This window comes from Lepus europaeus, unplaced genomic scaffold (genome assembly GCF_033115175.1).
Source record: "Lepus europaeus isolate LE1 unplaced genomic scaffold, mLepTim1.pri SCAFFOLD_3_1, whole genome shotgun sequence".
NCBI classification, from domain to species: Eukaryota; Metazoa; Chordata; class Mammalia; order Lagomorpha; family Leporidae; genus Lepus; species Lepus europaeus.
In genome coordinates, this window is record NW_026909276.1 from 15,061,149 (window position 1) to 15,077,419 (window position 16,271).

The following is a 16,271-nucleotide window of genomic DNA, read 5'->3' on the forward strand; positions in this document are numbered from 1 at the left end:
CGCCACCCGCTGCTTCTGTGCCTCTTCATCTGCTGCCTGTGGGTCCCACATGCCGGGGACTTCTGCCCCACACTCTCCGCTTTGCTCCCTGAGTGTCCTGAAGCAGGGGGACGGGCTCCCGGGACTTCCCACGGCAAGTATGGAGAACAGAAGGGGGCACAGATGTGTGTGTGGGAGAGGGGTGGGCGAGAGGGCGGCTGGCGGCTCCGCCATGTGGCTCACTTGCTTCTCAGTGATCCTGGTGGCTTCCCAGGGCATGGACAGGGCTGGAACCTTGGCTCTGTGTCTCCCACCGCCACTGCCCAGCCTCCCAGTGCCCGGCCGGCCCGCGTGTTACCTGGCTCAGATTTTCCTCAATGTGCTTTATGTGGTGGTTACAAGACAGAGAGCACCGGTCAGGACAACTGCACTGGTAGGGCAGGTGAGAGGGCGGGGAAGGAAGCCGGTGAGGCTGCCAGTTCGCTCTATTTAAATAAGCCTGGCTCCCACTTCAGGTGGGTCACAGAATGCCTTCTGGCTGCTGCTTCTGCGGGGCGGGGCTCAGTGGCCTTCAGAGGAGTGCCGGAGGCAGCGGGGGTGGGAAGGAGGGCAGAATAGGAGCTGCTCCATGGCCCCCATTCTGCACCTCCTCAGGCTTTGGATTCCCCACGGACACACCTGGCAGCGGTGGCCCTGCTGCTGAGTTTTCGCCAGAGGGAACAGCGTGAAGGGTGAGCAGTAACTGCGGGTTGATCCTTCTTCCATGATTAGTTAGCAGACTTTTCAATCTGGAGTTTGAGGCCACAGAATCTTAGCTGACGATTTAATTGCTGCTTTTCAATTTCTGTTGTCAGCCCTTCTTCCTTCTGCTGTTAGGAAGGATGTCAACTGTCATTGCCTGCCGCTGACCCCTTTACAAAGTGAGAGCGAACTGTGCGGCCAACAACTGGAGCTATTTTAGTCTGGATTTGCATGAAGTGGAGAACTATAAACACAAATACAGAAAAATAGCACTTTCTCTGCCCAGTTCTTCAGTCACCCAGTGCTCCACCAGGCTGATTATTTTACAGTCCATACTTTTTTTTAAAAAAAGATTTATTTATTTATCTGAAAGTCAGAGATACAGAGGGGCAGAGGCAGAGAGAGAGGGAGAGGTCTTTCATGTGCTGGTTCATTCCCCAAATGCCTGCAATGGCAGAGCTGGGCTGACCTGAAGCCAGGAGCCAGGAGCTTCTTCTGGGTTTCCCACTGGGTGCAGGACCCCAGGACCTGGGCCATCATCTACTGCTTTCCCAGGCCATAGCAGAGAGCTAGATTGGAAATGGGGTAGCTGGGACTTAGAAAAAATTCTCCCCTCCCTTTGAAAACAATCCACCTGGCAAGGCCCATATTGGATGCCGGCACTAAAGGGGGCAGCTTTACTCACTCTGCCACAGCCCTGGACCCCACACTGAATTAACTAAGAAGTCCAGTTACTGGTCTTATTTTGGATTCTGTGTTTAACCCATGACATTTTTTGACATAAGACGATATTCTACATTTTCATAAAGACCATGGTCTGTGGAAGCATCTGTACAAGTTGTCAATGGGAGGAAGGGTCAAAAAGAAGAGGGGAAAGAAAAAAAGTTCACCCTTCCCCCCACAGAGATGTGGAGTAGAAGATGTGACCTTGCAAACTATTGCTGAGTCAGTTTCAGTGTAATGCAGTTTTCACATGAATAACTGAGAGATTCCAGTGTCCTGATAGAATGTCATTGTCACCAGATTACCAGCTTATGAAACTCATTTAGCATAATGAGGCCATCTAGGAAGTAAACACAGAAAGTGATTTCTGGATAGAGGATGTTAGGGTGACAGCATTTCTCCTCTCAACCCCAGTGTGTTGTTTGTGACCTTTTCTCTAGTGCCCTCCCTATCACAGTGCTTGTGAACGGACAAGCATTTTTGTGTTTCTGGTGGGAAGAGCTGTTTCACACCCATGAAACAACTGTAAGACCATTTTCTGAGCAACCATGTTGTCAATATGACTTGGAGAAAGCTGAGAACAGGATGCTTAGACTCATCAGGCTAACTGGCTGTCCTTGGCTCATCATTCCCCTCATGGCTATAGGTTTCTGGCAAGTTTTATAAAATGTGTAAGAGAAATATTTTCATGAGATACATAAGCTGGTAATGAAGTAGCACCTTGACAGTAGGAACTCCATTTTGGAGCACCTGAGACTCCATCTTGAGAAAGCACCCACCCCCCAACCATGAGACTCTGGTCTGAAACTATGATCTAAAGCACCATGCATTTGTGTCCCTTCCTCCTTCTTTCCTTCAATGCTGGAGCAGCCTGAACAGTTAAACTGGGCAGCTCTGGTCATTTTGGCTTTGGGTGCTTGGAAAGCAAGAGGAATTGTTTTTTCTGCAGAAAGGGATTGAGGAGGCAGTAGACAAAGTCAGCACTAGCTTTCTTGGCTCTATCTTATGTCAAATTGAGTCAGAATATTTGTGGTCAGTTTTCTTTTTTTTAAATTTTTTAAAACTTTTTTTTTTCAAACAGAAAGGCAGAATGACAGAGAGGGAATTTTTAAAATTTGTTCTCTTTAATTTGAATCTTTTTTCTATTCTAAGAGATTTTCGTCTTCTGGTTCACCCCCCCAAATAGCCACAACAGCCTGTGCTGTGCTAAACTGAAGCCAGGAGCCAGGAGCCAGATCTCCTACATGGGTGTAGGGGCCCAAGTATTTGATCCCAGGCCATTGGCAGGGAGCTGGATGGGAAATGGAGCCACCAGGACATGAACTGGTTCTTATATGGAATGTCAGCACTGCAAGGGATGTTTTCAACTAGCTGCACCACAGCGTGGACCCCCTTTTAAAACTTTTTAAAAGAAATGTATTTATTTGAAAGGCAGAGTTAGAGGAAAAGATAAACACACACACACACACACAGAGATATCAATCTTCTATCCACTGGTTCACATCCTCAGTGGCTACAACAGCCAGGGCTGCACTGGGTCAAAGCGGGAGCCAGAAGATTCATCCTAGTCTCCCATGAAGGAGCAGGGACACAAGCACTTGGGCTATTCTCTGGTACTTTCTCAGGCACATTACCAGGGAGCTGAATTAGAAGTAGGGTAGCTGGGACATGAACCACAGCCCATGTGGGATGTCAGTGTCACAGGCAGTGGCTTTACATAATATGCCTCAATACTGGCTCCACATATGCTGGAAATATATTTAAGGGTTATTAGAAGGCCAGTTGATTGCCATCAGATGCCATTCAGACCTGTCCTACAGAACCATTTTGAAATAAGAAACATTTCTCACATGATTGAATGTCGGTCTACAAGACTGCTTCCTAAGGGAGAGAGCTTCAAAGGGGGCAGTGATGTAGCAAGGGAGTAGGAGTGAAGGATGAGGGAGGAGGTGGAGGTCAGTAGAGAGGTTGGGAAGTACTCAAAAGCAAAAAGTAATAGGACGCAGGTCATTTGTGTAGATTGCCAAAATTAACCATGTATATATAGCTTTTTAAAATTCAGAGTTAATTTCTGACATAATTTCTGATATAGTTAACTCTCATTTCTGTGTTTTCATATGATAATGTTTATTTATTTATTTATTTTTTGACAGGCAGAGTGGACAGTAGAGGGAGACAGAGAGAAAGGTCTTCCTTTTTGCTGTTGGTTCACCCTCCAATGGCCGCCACGTTAGGCGCGCTGTGGCCGGCGCACTGCGCTGTTCCAATGGCAGGAGCCAGGTGCTTATCCTGGTCTACCATGGGGTGCAGGGCCCAAGAACTTGGGCCATCCTCCACTGCACTCCCTGGCCACAGCAGAGAGCTGGCCTGGAAGAGGGGCAACCGGGACAGGATCAGTGCCCCAACGGGGACTAGAACCCGGTGTGCCGGCGCCACAAGGCGGAGGATTAGCCTGTTAAGCCACGGCGTCGGCCCCATATGATAATGTTTATAAGCAGTAGGGAATGGGTGTAATTAAATGCAAAACCATACTCCTATATAAGAAATTTGTATTAGATACCAGCACCGCAGGCTGTATTATTTCCTATGAAATTATTCCCATGTTTCTTGATTAACATTCTCTGTTGGTTTAAGAGGATGGCAGGTTGGGAGACCAGGTAAAGAGCGAGCACCTGTTTTCTGTTCAGTTGTGCTGAGCTGCAGGGAAACAGTCAGGGAGGTTTGTGAGCAGGAAACCTGGGGTTGGAGGGTGAGAGAAGGCAGTGTAGAAGGTAAGTAGAGAGTAAATAATTGCAGAACATATTCACAGATTAGTTTGGCAATACACCCAAGTGTGATTAGAGACCTAAAAGAGGGAAAGAAAAGTTGAAGACAGAGAGAGAAGAAATGGGAAATTGGAAGCATCAGAAGGGGCTTTGACTCTGATTACACACATTTTTGGAAGGTGTGGGGAAACAGGCCCTTGCACTCACATTGGCAGGAGAATAACACAGTACTCTCTGTGGAGGATACTTTGGCAGATCAAAGTTCTTTAAATGTAAATGTCCTTTGCTAGGATTCAACTTCAAATTTATCTTACATATATTTGGTCAAATACATGAAGACCAAGTCAGTTCTTTGTAGTATTGTTGAAGATGGGAATAAAACAGAAGCAACCTAAATGTATATTGACAGAGAATTGGTAAAATGCATTATGGTATATCTGTTCAGTCAAATACTAAATATGTAATATGTCTGAAAAATTATGTAGGGACAGAATACTTATATGTAAAATAAGGTACAGAAAAAATGCCCCTTTGTAAAACAAAAGGACACATGCGTATGTATCTCTATTTTTTTAAAAAAATTATTTATTTACTTGAAAGAATTACATGGAGAGAGGCTAGGCAGAGAGAGAGAGAGAGAGAGAGAGAGAGAGAGGTCTTCCATCTGATGGTTCACTCTCCACTTGGCTGCAATGGCCAGAACTGTGCTGGTCCAAAGCCAGGAGCCAGGAGCTTCCTTGGGCCTATGTGGGTACAGGGGCCCAAGGACTTGAACCATCTTCTGCTGCTATCCCAGGCCATAGCAGAGAGCTGGATTGGAAGAGGAGCAGCCAGGACTAGAAATGGCAAACAGATGGGATGCCAGTGCTTCAGGCCAGGGCATTAACTCACTGAGCCACAGCGCCGTCCCCAGCCACAGTGCTGGCCCCATGTATCTCTTTTTATAAAATTTAATTATTCATTTTTATTTCATTCAGAAGGAGAGATTTTCCATTTCTCCCTGTGAATCTGCTGATTCACTCCCCATATGGCTGCAATGGCTGACGCTGGGCCAGGCCAGATCCAAGAGCCAAGAGCCAAAGAGCCAAGAGCTTCAACCAGGTCTTCCACATGGGTGCAGGAGTCAAGGACTTTGGCCATCTTTCACTGCTTTCCCAGACACATAAACAGGGATTTGGATCAGAAGTGGAACAGTTGGGACACAAACTAGTGCCCATAAGTGATGCCAGCATTAAAGGTGGTGGCTTAACCCATTTATGCCACAATGCCAGTCCTCTGCATATATATCTTTATGAAGGCACTTCAAAAAGTTCATGAGAAATGGAATTAAAGATGACATTATTTTGGTGCAAAACTTGTAATTAATGCACTTCTTTTCATAATACTACACAAATGTTTTTGAAACGTTCTTGTATGCATGGACTTTGAAATTAATTACAAGGGCCAGCACTGTGGTGCAGCAAGTAAAGCTGTCACCTGCTGTGCCCACTGGGCACTTGTTTAAGTCCCAGCTGCTCCACTTCTGATCCAGCTCTCTGCTATGGCCTGGGAAAGCAGTGGAAGATGGCCCAAGTCCTTGGACCCATGTACCCATGTGGAAGATCTGAAAGAAGCTCCTGGCTTTGGATCAGCTCAGCTCCAGCCATTGTGGCCATCTGGGGAGTGAACCAACAGATGGAAGACCTCACTCTCACTCTCACTCTCTCTGTCTCTGCCTCTCTGTAACTCTGCTTTTCAAATAAATAAAAATAAAAATTTCAAAATAAATTAATTACAGCAAACTAGATTTAATCATTTTATGGCATTTTTCACGATACTTTAAAATACTCTTGTATATATGCATATGAAATCTCAGAAGATAATGTAAGAAATAGTTAAGAGTAGTTTGTTCTGGGAAATATGACTACTATAGAATGAAGGGAGTCATGCTTTCATTTTATACTCTTCTGCAGTCTTTAATAGCTAATATGTGCATTGCTACTAAAGATGTACTTTTAAAGGTAGTTAGAGAGAGAGAGAGGGAGAAGTTGAGGGAGTGAGGGAGAGAGAGAGCTTCCATCTACTGTTTTCTTCCAGAAATGGCTTCAATATCTAGGGTGGGCTAGGATAAAGCCAGAGACCAGGAACCCCATCTGGGTCTCCCACATAGGTGATAGGGATCAATGTGGTGGAATGAGAAGGTGAGAAGGTCATGCCAAGATGGCCACTGGCAACAGAAACTGCCTGGCAACAGGCCGTGATTGGGTGGCTTTGGAAACCACATGACAACAGGCTGTGATTGGATGGTTTCAGAAACTGCCTGGCAACAGAGCCTGACTGGCAACAGGCTGTGATTGGATGGCTTTGTAAACTGCCTGGCAACAGGCTGTGATTGGTTAGGGCATAGACCACCCCTTGACCGGATTGGCTGCCTTGGCTATACAAGCAGCTGTAGCAACTGAAATAAATGAGTCTGCAGACTGCTTGCCTCAGGCCTGCTTTCACCTGACTCCTGGGTCTGTGTGGTGACTCTGCACCTCTTTCCTCCACCACGCTGTTCCTCTTAGAAACGAATCCACAGCTACAGGGATCTAGGCACTTGGGTCACTGTCTTTCCAGGTGCATTTCAGGAAACTGGATTATCAGGAAGCTGGAACAGGAGAGCAGGCAAGACTCATATCAGGCTTTCTGTTATGGGATACTGGTGTTCTAAGCAACAGCTCAACCTGCAGAATCACAATGCCACCCCCATGTATTATTTTTATAATTAAAATGTCTAGATTTTGATTTTAAAATGATAATTTGTGATTACTAAGACAGAAAAAGTATATTATGCAATAACTGAGGAATTGAAAATGAAATAAAGACTTTAGTTAATGATATGTCAATATCAGGGCCAGTGTTGTGGCACTATGAGTTAAGCCACCTCTGCATGCAAGCAATCCCACCTGCATGTTGGTTGCAGTCTCAGCTGCTCCACTTCCAATCCAGCTCCCTGCTCGTGATGTGGAAAAACTAAGGTAGATAGATAGTTCATGAGCTGAAAGCCATACCTCCTCCACCCCCAGGTAATCCTATCAACCCACATGTCAAGCAGACTATGTAAACACTGCCCTTTTGGAAGCTCATAAGGAGCTTGGTGAAGGGGAATGCATACTTTCTCTCTCTCCCCTCGTGGATATAGAAGAGGCTGGTATGGAAGTCTGTCTTTCCCCTTCCTGCCACACTCTGCTTTAATAAAGACTATTTGTTCCTATGAATTCTTCTCACTATAAATAAGCCTCATCATGCTGCATGTTGTATTTGTGCCTGAACTTTAAGTAAAACTTTAAGTAAAAGGCAGAACATGAAATTGAAGTTTGAGCCTAAGCTAGCCCACAGCACTAATGCACCTGGGAAAGTAGCCCAAGTGCTTGTGTCTCTGCCATCCGTGTGGGAACTCAGATGGAGTTCCGGGCTCTTGGCTTTGGCTTATGATGGAACAAGGACATAAGCTTCAGTCGTTTTAGGTTCTTGTTACCCCTGCCTTCTTTCAAGAGACCAGTTCAGTCTCACATCCTATATTGTTCCCACCTCACCCCCTACATTCTTCTCCAGGTTTGAAAGCCCTTGAAAAACTTAAGAAAAGCTCACTTGGCTTTAGACGACACATTGGGGACAGATCCCGCATGGGGTGTAAGTACACAGTGACTCCTGTTGCTGACTTAACAATTTGACACTCCTGTTCATGGCGTCAGTAATCTCCCTGGGCTCCAGTCATGAGTTGCAAGGGCTATGGAAGCCTTTAGGGTTCGCTGACTTTGATCTTATTCCGATAGGGTCATAGTCAAAGTGGATGTTCTCTCCTCCCTTCGGAGAAGGGTACCTCCTTCTTTGATGGCCCCGTTCTTTCCACTGGGATCTCACTCACAGAGATCATTCACTTAGGTCTTTTTTTTTTTCCCATGGTATCTTGGCTTTCCATGCCTGCTATACTCTCATGGGCTCTTCAGCCAGATCTGAATGCCCTGAGGGCTGATTCTGAGGCCGGAGTGTTGTTTAGGACATCTGCCATCCTATGAGTCTGCTGTGTATCCCACTTCCCATGTTGGATCTTTCCCTCCCTTTTTGATTCTATCAGTATTAGCAGATACCTATCTTGTTTGTGTGATCTCTTTGACTCCCAGACCTATCAGAGCTATCAATTGTGAGCTGAAATTGATCACTTGGACTAGTGCGATGGCATTGGTACATGCCATCTTGATGGAATTGTGTTGGAATCCCCTGCACCTTTCTAACTCCACCATTTGCATAAAGAGAATTGGAAATGAAAAAAAAAAAAAAACAACAACCTGGTGTTAAAATGGAAAAGGCATAGAAAATTAATTATTTTGAAAAAAAAATTATGTAGGATCTCTGTCTTTAATGTGCTGTACATTGCTATTTTATGCTATAATTAGTAATCCAATGGTAGTTTTTTCACTTGATGTTGCTATATGGGCAAAATGTTGAAATCTTTACCTAATATATACTAAACTGATCTTCTGTGTACAAAAAGAATTGAAAATGAATCTTTACACGAATGGAAGGGGAAAGGGAGCGGGAGGGGGGAGGGTTGCGGGCGGGAGGGAAGTTATGGGAGGGGGGAAGCCATTGTAACCCATAAGCTATACTTTGGAAATTTATATTCATTAAATAAAAGTTTAATAAAAAAAAAAAAAAGAAAGACAAAAACAAAAAAAAAAAAAAACCAAATTAAAGGTTTGTTAGACCCATGATTTTAAATTGTTTTGTGGAACAGTGGTATTGTGAAAGAGAAGTTGGAATTTTCCTCCGTTAATATTGAAGTTTTTTTCTTACTTCCAGGAGGTGGTTTAATGGTTAGAAAATTTATAATTAAATTGTCTACAAATTAGAAGTTCTGTTTTTACTACATTCTTTAAGCTAATCTTTTTTGTAGTTTTGATGTATTTACTAATTTGCTCTATAGATTCTGGATATTAAAAAAAAAAAAAAAAGAAAAGCTCATCTCCACCTACTATTCCCCACCTCTACCCTAACCCACATAAGATATAATAAGGCCCAGGCTACTGGGGTCTGGAACTTCAGCCACATGTTTGGTCTTTGTGCACACTGGCAGCTGGTCAACTTCTGCAAGTTCATTTTCTTTCTTTTTTTTTAACTTTTATTTAATGAATATAAATTTCCAGTGTACAGCTTATGGATTACAATGGCTTCCCCCTCCCATAACTTCCCTCCCACCCGCAACCCTCCCCTCTCCCGCTCCCTCTCCCCTTCCATTTGCATCAAGATTCATTTTCAATTCTCTTTATATACAGAAGATCAATTTAGTATAAAGATTTCAACAGTTTGCACCCACATAGAAACACAAAGTGAAACATACTGTTTGAGTACTAGTTATAGCATTAAATCAAAATGTACAGCACATTAAGGACAAAAAAAATTTTTAAAAATACAAAAAAAATACAAAAAAAATTTTAAAAAATACAAAAAAAATACAAAAAAATAAAAAGGATGGCTAGCAATTTTCTGTAATAATATCCTGGCCACATATAGAAGAAATTTTTCATTTCCATTATTTCATCATGAGCACAGTAAACATTTAAAATCTTCCTTTTCAAACCAAACTAAGGGAGAGAGGATTTTTTTTTTACAGGCAGAGTGGACAGTGTGAGAGAGAGAGAGAGAAAGGTGTTCCTTTGCCGTTGGTTCACTCTCCAATGGCTGCCATGGCTGGCGCACCACGCTGATCCGATGGCAGGAGACAGGTGCTTCTCCTGGTCTCCCATGGGGTGCAGGGCCCAAGCACTTGGGCCATCCTCTACTGCACTCCTGGGCCATAGCAGAGAGCTGGCCTGGAAGAGGGGCAACTGGGACAGAATCTGGCGCCCCGACCGGGACTAGAACCCAGTGTGCCAGAGCTGCTAGATGGAGGATTAGCCTGTTGAGCTACGGTGCCGGCCGGGAGAGAGGATCTTAATAATTACTTCAAAATTCATCACAGTTTAGATAGGATGGTCTTAATGTTTGATCTTACCTAGAGGGACATACCTTTCCTTATGGGCATAATCTTATCTTTCTTTTTTTATTTTTATTTTTTCTAAAGGTTTATTTTTATTTTATTTATCTGAAATAATTACAAAGAGAAAGAGAAGTCTCCCATCTGCTGGTTCACTCTGCAAATGGCCACATGAGCAGAACCATTCCAAAGCCAGGAGCCAGGAGCTTCTTCCTAGTTCTCCCACATGGATCCAGGGGCCCAAGGAATTGTGCCATCCTCTGCTGCTTTCCCAGGTGCATTAGCACGGAGCTGGATCAAAAGTGAAGCATCTGGGACTTGAACTGGTATCCATATGGTGAGCCAGCATTGCACGCTGGGGCTTTAACCTGCTGTGCCACAGTACCAGCCCTGGAAAACACTGTGATAACACGCCTGTGACCACAGATTTCTAGCTCTGGCCACCAAGGATTAGGGATGGGATTGAGCACCCCCTTGGCTGACCTTCCCAAAGGCTGCCTCTGTAGTCTATTTTAACAGAGACTAGGAGGAAATAGAGTTATTTAGGCAGCAGGACCAATGTAAGGATGGATGGCAGGCCAATTAATGGCTGCCTTACATAGGAATCTTCCACCAAGGAGACCCAACAAAGCCTGTCTACCTCAAATGGCACTGATTGGCAATATGAGCAGTCTGGGCATTGGGCAAGCAGCAGTCATGCTAGAAGATGGCTCCTGAAGGGGCCTGACAACTCTATCAAGAGTGACACTACTGGAAATGGAACTGCCCTGGAGGTTGAAGGACTCCAGGGTCAGAGCTGCAGACCCTGTTGGCCCTCCCTAAACTGAAAAAGCCCTTCACTCTTCCCAACTTCCAAAGTAACCAGCATGGTTGAAGGGATGACCTAGGATCAGTAACATTGCAGGCAGAGCTCTAAATTTCTTTTAGAGATGCCACCTATTAAAACTAATCTGTTCAGGCCAGCTCTCCTCTCAGGCCAGCTAGGTAATGGAAGTCAACAGGGTGTCTTCCCTAAGGAGGTTCCCACCTCATTTATGATGTCACTTCCAGTACCCCATGTGAAGAGATAGATAGGTCTGGGCCTCACTTATGCCTGGCCAGGCCTTAACATCAACCTGATAATGATCAAGCCCTTCTTGCCAGTTTCTTTTTCTCTCTCAGTGGGAAAACTCCCTCTTGGTTTGGACAGCACCTTTCTTAGATACTCTAGTACTGACTGTTGTGGTCTCTGTGTACCTAATTTGCTTGTTAGATTCATTTTCTCCAGACTTAAGCAGAGAAATTCTAGATGGTCATGCACAGGAAACCTTGAATGGAGACAGTTTCTGTGAGCTGGCACTGCAACCCCCTTGAGAGGCCAGCTTCTGCTGGAACGCTGTCTTGATCACAGGTCCCCGCTTCACCCCTACTCAGCTGGAAGAAAGAACAGTCTGCCTTAACCCCTGACAGCAGCCAGGGTTCCATACACAGAGGGAGGAAATGAGGGGCCCCAGGACTAGAAGGAGGCCAGACTAACTACCCCACAGCTCCTTGACTGCACATACACACTAAACAAAACAGGAGCACTCAGGCGTACATCTGTCTTCACATTAACTGGGCAGGACTCTTTTGCTCTCCTATATCCCTCTGTTCTCCTCATTTTGGCCATCTTTCCCACCATGGGCAATGTTTCTGATTTCTCCTTTTATCCTCATAATCATAATGCTTCCATTATTACCATGTATAATTAACATATTTCAAAATCTTTACAGGAGCACATGACTACTATATCCCCAGCAATTATACAGGAAAAACCCAAGACTGCTCTTCAATCAATCCAATCCAGAATATAGATACCCACTCCATGTCAATGGTTCAGATCAGCAAGAAGTAGCCAGAAGGAAACTGGCACCCCATGTCCTTATCTATACTCAGAGTCAGGACTGGTGGAACAAGGACATAAGCCTCAGTCATTTTAGGTTCTTGTTACCCTTTCTTTTTCTCTTTCTTCCTTTCTTCCTTCCTTTCTTTCTTTCTTTCTTTTTTCTCTTTCTTCCTTCCTTCCTTCCTTCCTTCCTTCGTTCCTTTCAAGATGTATTTTTAATTTGAAAGAGTTACCCAGAGAGAGAAGGAGAGGCAGAGAAAGAGAGAAAAAGAAGTCTTCCATCTGCTGCTTCACTCCTCAAATGTCTGCAATGGCCAGAGCTGAGCTGAGCTGAAGCCAGGAGCCAGGAGCATCTTTTGGGTCTCCCACAAAGGTGCAGGGGCCCAAGGACTTGGGCCATCTTCTAGGGTTTTCTCAGGCCACAGCAGAGAGCTGGATCAGAAGAGAAGCAGCCAGAGCTCAAACTGGCACCAGTAGGGATGCTGACACTACAGGCTGGGTTTTAACCTGCTGTGCCACAGTGTCGACCCAACAAAATTAGTTATCTGAATAAGTTGTTTCTTTTTTAATTAAGCAATGGATAATTAAATTTCACCATCCAAAAATCACAGACTCATAGGGAGGTACATAGTGAATAGAGTTTAAAAATGAAAGCCTTGGGGTGAGTGTTGTGTTGCAGTGGATTAAGTTGCCACCTGGCTTGTCCTCATCCCATGATGGAGTACATAGAATCTAGTCCTGTCACCACTCCAGTCCAGCTTCCTGCTAATGCACAAGAATGAGAAGCAACATATGAGGTTCCAATTACTTAGATTCTTTCCACCATCATGAGGGACCCTGGCTCTTGCATCAGCAGAATGGAGTGGACAGAGCAGATGTGTGTGGTCCGTGTAATTCCATTTAAGCAGTTCTATGAGTGGTCCTTTCTATGAGAACTTTTTCTTTCAAGATGGCATCATAGGTGGCAGGCCAGGAACCTCCATCCCTGGTCATTTCCAAATTAGAGCACTTTGCTCATCATGCACTATCAAGTCCAATTGTAGCCACTGACTGAGTTCTTTGCAGGATTAAGATTGAGAAAGAGACTTACCATTGTCTCAGTATGATATGTGCTCATCTCTCTTCCTGCCTTTGGTTAAGACCAAATGTAAGAAATTACCCCTTTGAATCAATTTGTATTCTCACCAGGAATCTCTGGACCCTATTAGCAGTTGGCATTGGCAACCAGCTGAAGAAGGGAGATCCTTGGTAGTTTTGGGTACAATCATTGTATTCTGGAAATCTCCCATCCCTTGGCTCTGGAACACTTGACTGCCATTGTCTACTTCTTTAGGACTGAAACCTAGGTACTCCGACACATGATGAGTAACCTGTTACCCACTCTTCCAAATATCTACATCTTATTCTTTTAATAGGGTTCCATTTTGCCTACTCCACTAAGGATATCCATCAAGGATAAATGTTTGCTAACTTTTCTTTTGATAATTTTCCTAGAACTTAAAATACACATTTACAACTCATTTAAACTGACTTTCAATTAGCAGTATACTATTTATTGGGTACTAAAACTATTATATTTCTATAGTTTCATTTAAATTTTTTTTACTTTTTTATTTGAAAGAATTACAGTGAGAGAGAGAGAATCTTCCAACTGTTGGTTCACTCCCCAGATGGCTACAATAGTTAAGGCTGGGATAGGCTGAATTCAGGAGTTAGGAGCTTCTTCTGAGTCTCCCTTGGGAATGACAGGGGCCCAAACAATTTGGCCATTTTTGCTGTTCTTCTTAGGCTATTATCAGGGATCTGGATTGGAAGTGGAGGAGTTCAGCACAAATCAGCACCCACAAGGGATGCTGCCATTGCATATGGTGACTACCACTACTCCATGCTGCTTGCCCTTCTCTAATTTATTTCAGCTATTAGAAGCTACAACTATCCAGTTCATTGTTTATATTATTGCTTTAAATAAATATTTATCCATTAGATGAGGTAGAAATAATTTAAATATTTTATTGTATTTTTTTGAGATTTAAAAGTATGCATTTGAGGGGCTGGCACTATGGCACAGTAGGTTAATCCTCTGCCTGTGGCACGGGCATCCCATATGGGCATTGATTCTAATCCTGGCTGCTCCTCTTCCCATCCAGCTCTCTGCTGTGGCCTGGGATAGCGGTGGAGGATGGCCCAAGTCCTCGGGCCCCTGCACCCACATGGGAGACCAGAGAAAAGCACTTGGTTCCTGGCTTTGGATCGGCACAGCTCTGGCCATTGTGGCCACCTAGGGAGTGAACCAGTGGCAGATCTTTCTCTCTGTCTCTCCCTCTCACTATCTGTAACTCTCTTTCTCAAATAAATTAATAAAAATCTTTTTTAAAAAGTATTTATTAGAATCAAGGCCCTCCAGCCAGAGCGGCATGGAGTGGGGATTCCAAGAGAGGAAAACCCAAAGGGGACTGGTGGCAGTTGGCTTTAAGTACAATTTTGAAGGAAAAAAAAACATGGCAAACAGATTGGCAAGTTACCAGGTGGAGACAAAAATCAAAAGACCTCATTTACAATTCTCCATTCTGTCTGGCCTGCTAAGGTGGGAGCTCAGGAGGAGCTCCTTGGCTATTCTCAAGGTAAATTTGGAGATTCGGAAAGAAGGAGGGCAACCTGTTTGTTCTTGCTAAAGATAACATTTTAGGGAAGGAAGCAAATATTTTATACTCAAGTTCCACTGGGCTCCCCTGACTTTCTAGTAACCCATCTGACTCCTCATGTTCCCTCCTCCCAGATGGATGCCATAACATCTGTTAGTGGGAACTGGATCATGGTGGTCTGGCTGCTGCCTGCTGAAAAGGGGCATCTTTGGGAAGGGGAGTCAACAGAGGGTTGCACCAGGAGGTGGCTTCTCCAGGGGGATGCAGTGCCAGCTTGCAGAAACTGCTTCCTTTGGAAGTTCCATGTGCATGGCCACCTATAATTTTACTTTTTTTAAGTCCAGAGAAAAGAAATCTCACAAGCAGTTTAAACTCACAGGATCTGAAACCAAGGACAGAGTAATTTTTAAAGGCCCTAAGAAAAGTGTCTAAACCATCAGCAAGTTTTTGCATGGAGAGGCAAATACAAACTGACAGAAAGGGTTTAAAAATAATCAAATGGGCTTAAGGTCTTGTCAGTTATGAGGCTCAGACCTATCTATATCCCCTTACATGTGGTACATCATAAAGGAGGCACCCTGTTGTCTTCCATTATCTAGCTGGCCTGGGAGGAGAGCTGGCTTGAAGAGAAGGTAGGTAGCATTTCTAAAAGTAAACATTTATTAGTTAATATACAGTTCTGCCTACAATGTTGGTGACCCTACTTGGCCATCCCCTCAACAGCAGTGGCTCCTTTGGGAGTTAAGGTGAGTGAGGGCTTGGCTTTTCAGCTTAGAGCGACCAAGGCCTGTGGCTCTGACCTGCATTCCTTTGACTCCAGGGCAGGTCGGCTTCCAGTGACCCAACTCTTAGCTGCCAGGGCACTTCATAAGCTAATTCTGCTGAAGCCTGCCTTTCTACCTCAAAAACCAATGCAATGGACTGGCCTGTTGGGTCTCCTTGAAGGCAGATCACTGTGTAAAGCAGCCACTAATTGGTCTGCCACCTACCTTTACACTGCTTCTGAAGCCCAGAGGAAACCTTTAAGAGGATGAAAATCAATGGGGTGCTTCGTCCCTAATCTTTGGTGGCCTAAACTAGAAATCTGTAGTTACAGGCAAGATCTGACAGTAGTTTTCTTTGAGGTGGACAATACCCATGAGGAAAGCTATGTCAAAAATGAGGACCACCTTATTTATTAGATTTTTTTTTTACATTTTATTTATTTGACAGAGTTAGAGAGTGAGAGACAGAGAAAGGTCTTCCTTCCATTGGTTCACTCCCCAAATGGCCGCAACAGCCAGTGCTGCACCAACCCAAAGCCAGGAGCCAGGTGCTTCCTCCTGGTCTCTCATGCGGGTGCAGGAGCCCAAGCACTTGGGCCATCCTCCACTGCCCTCCCGGGCCACAGCAGAGAGCTGGACTGGAAGAGGAGCAACCAGGACTAGAACCCGGTGCCCATATGGGATGCAAATAACAAATAAAATTAACCAAGTGAGCTACGGTGCCGACCCCCCTTATTTATTAAATTTTAAGTCATTAGTAAAACTCCCTTTGGTTAAAAATGGGAGGTTTTGCCT

At 44.3% G+C, this 16,271-nt stretch overlaps 1 protein-coding gene across 1 annotated transcript in view; it reads left to right on the forward strand.

The window, feature by feature from the left end:
- Positions 1-211: 211 nt before the first annotated feature.
- Positions 212-16,271, forward strand: part of LOC133755246 (zinc finger protein 345-like) — a 39,903-nt gene continuing 23,843 nt past the window's right edge. Inside the window, 2 exon segments of the mRNA XM_062185438.1 lie at positions 212-421; positions 634-710. Of these exon segments, the coding sequence (XP_062041422.1) occupies positions 212-421; positions 634-710 (287 nt within the window).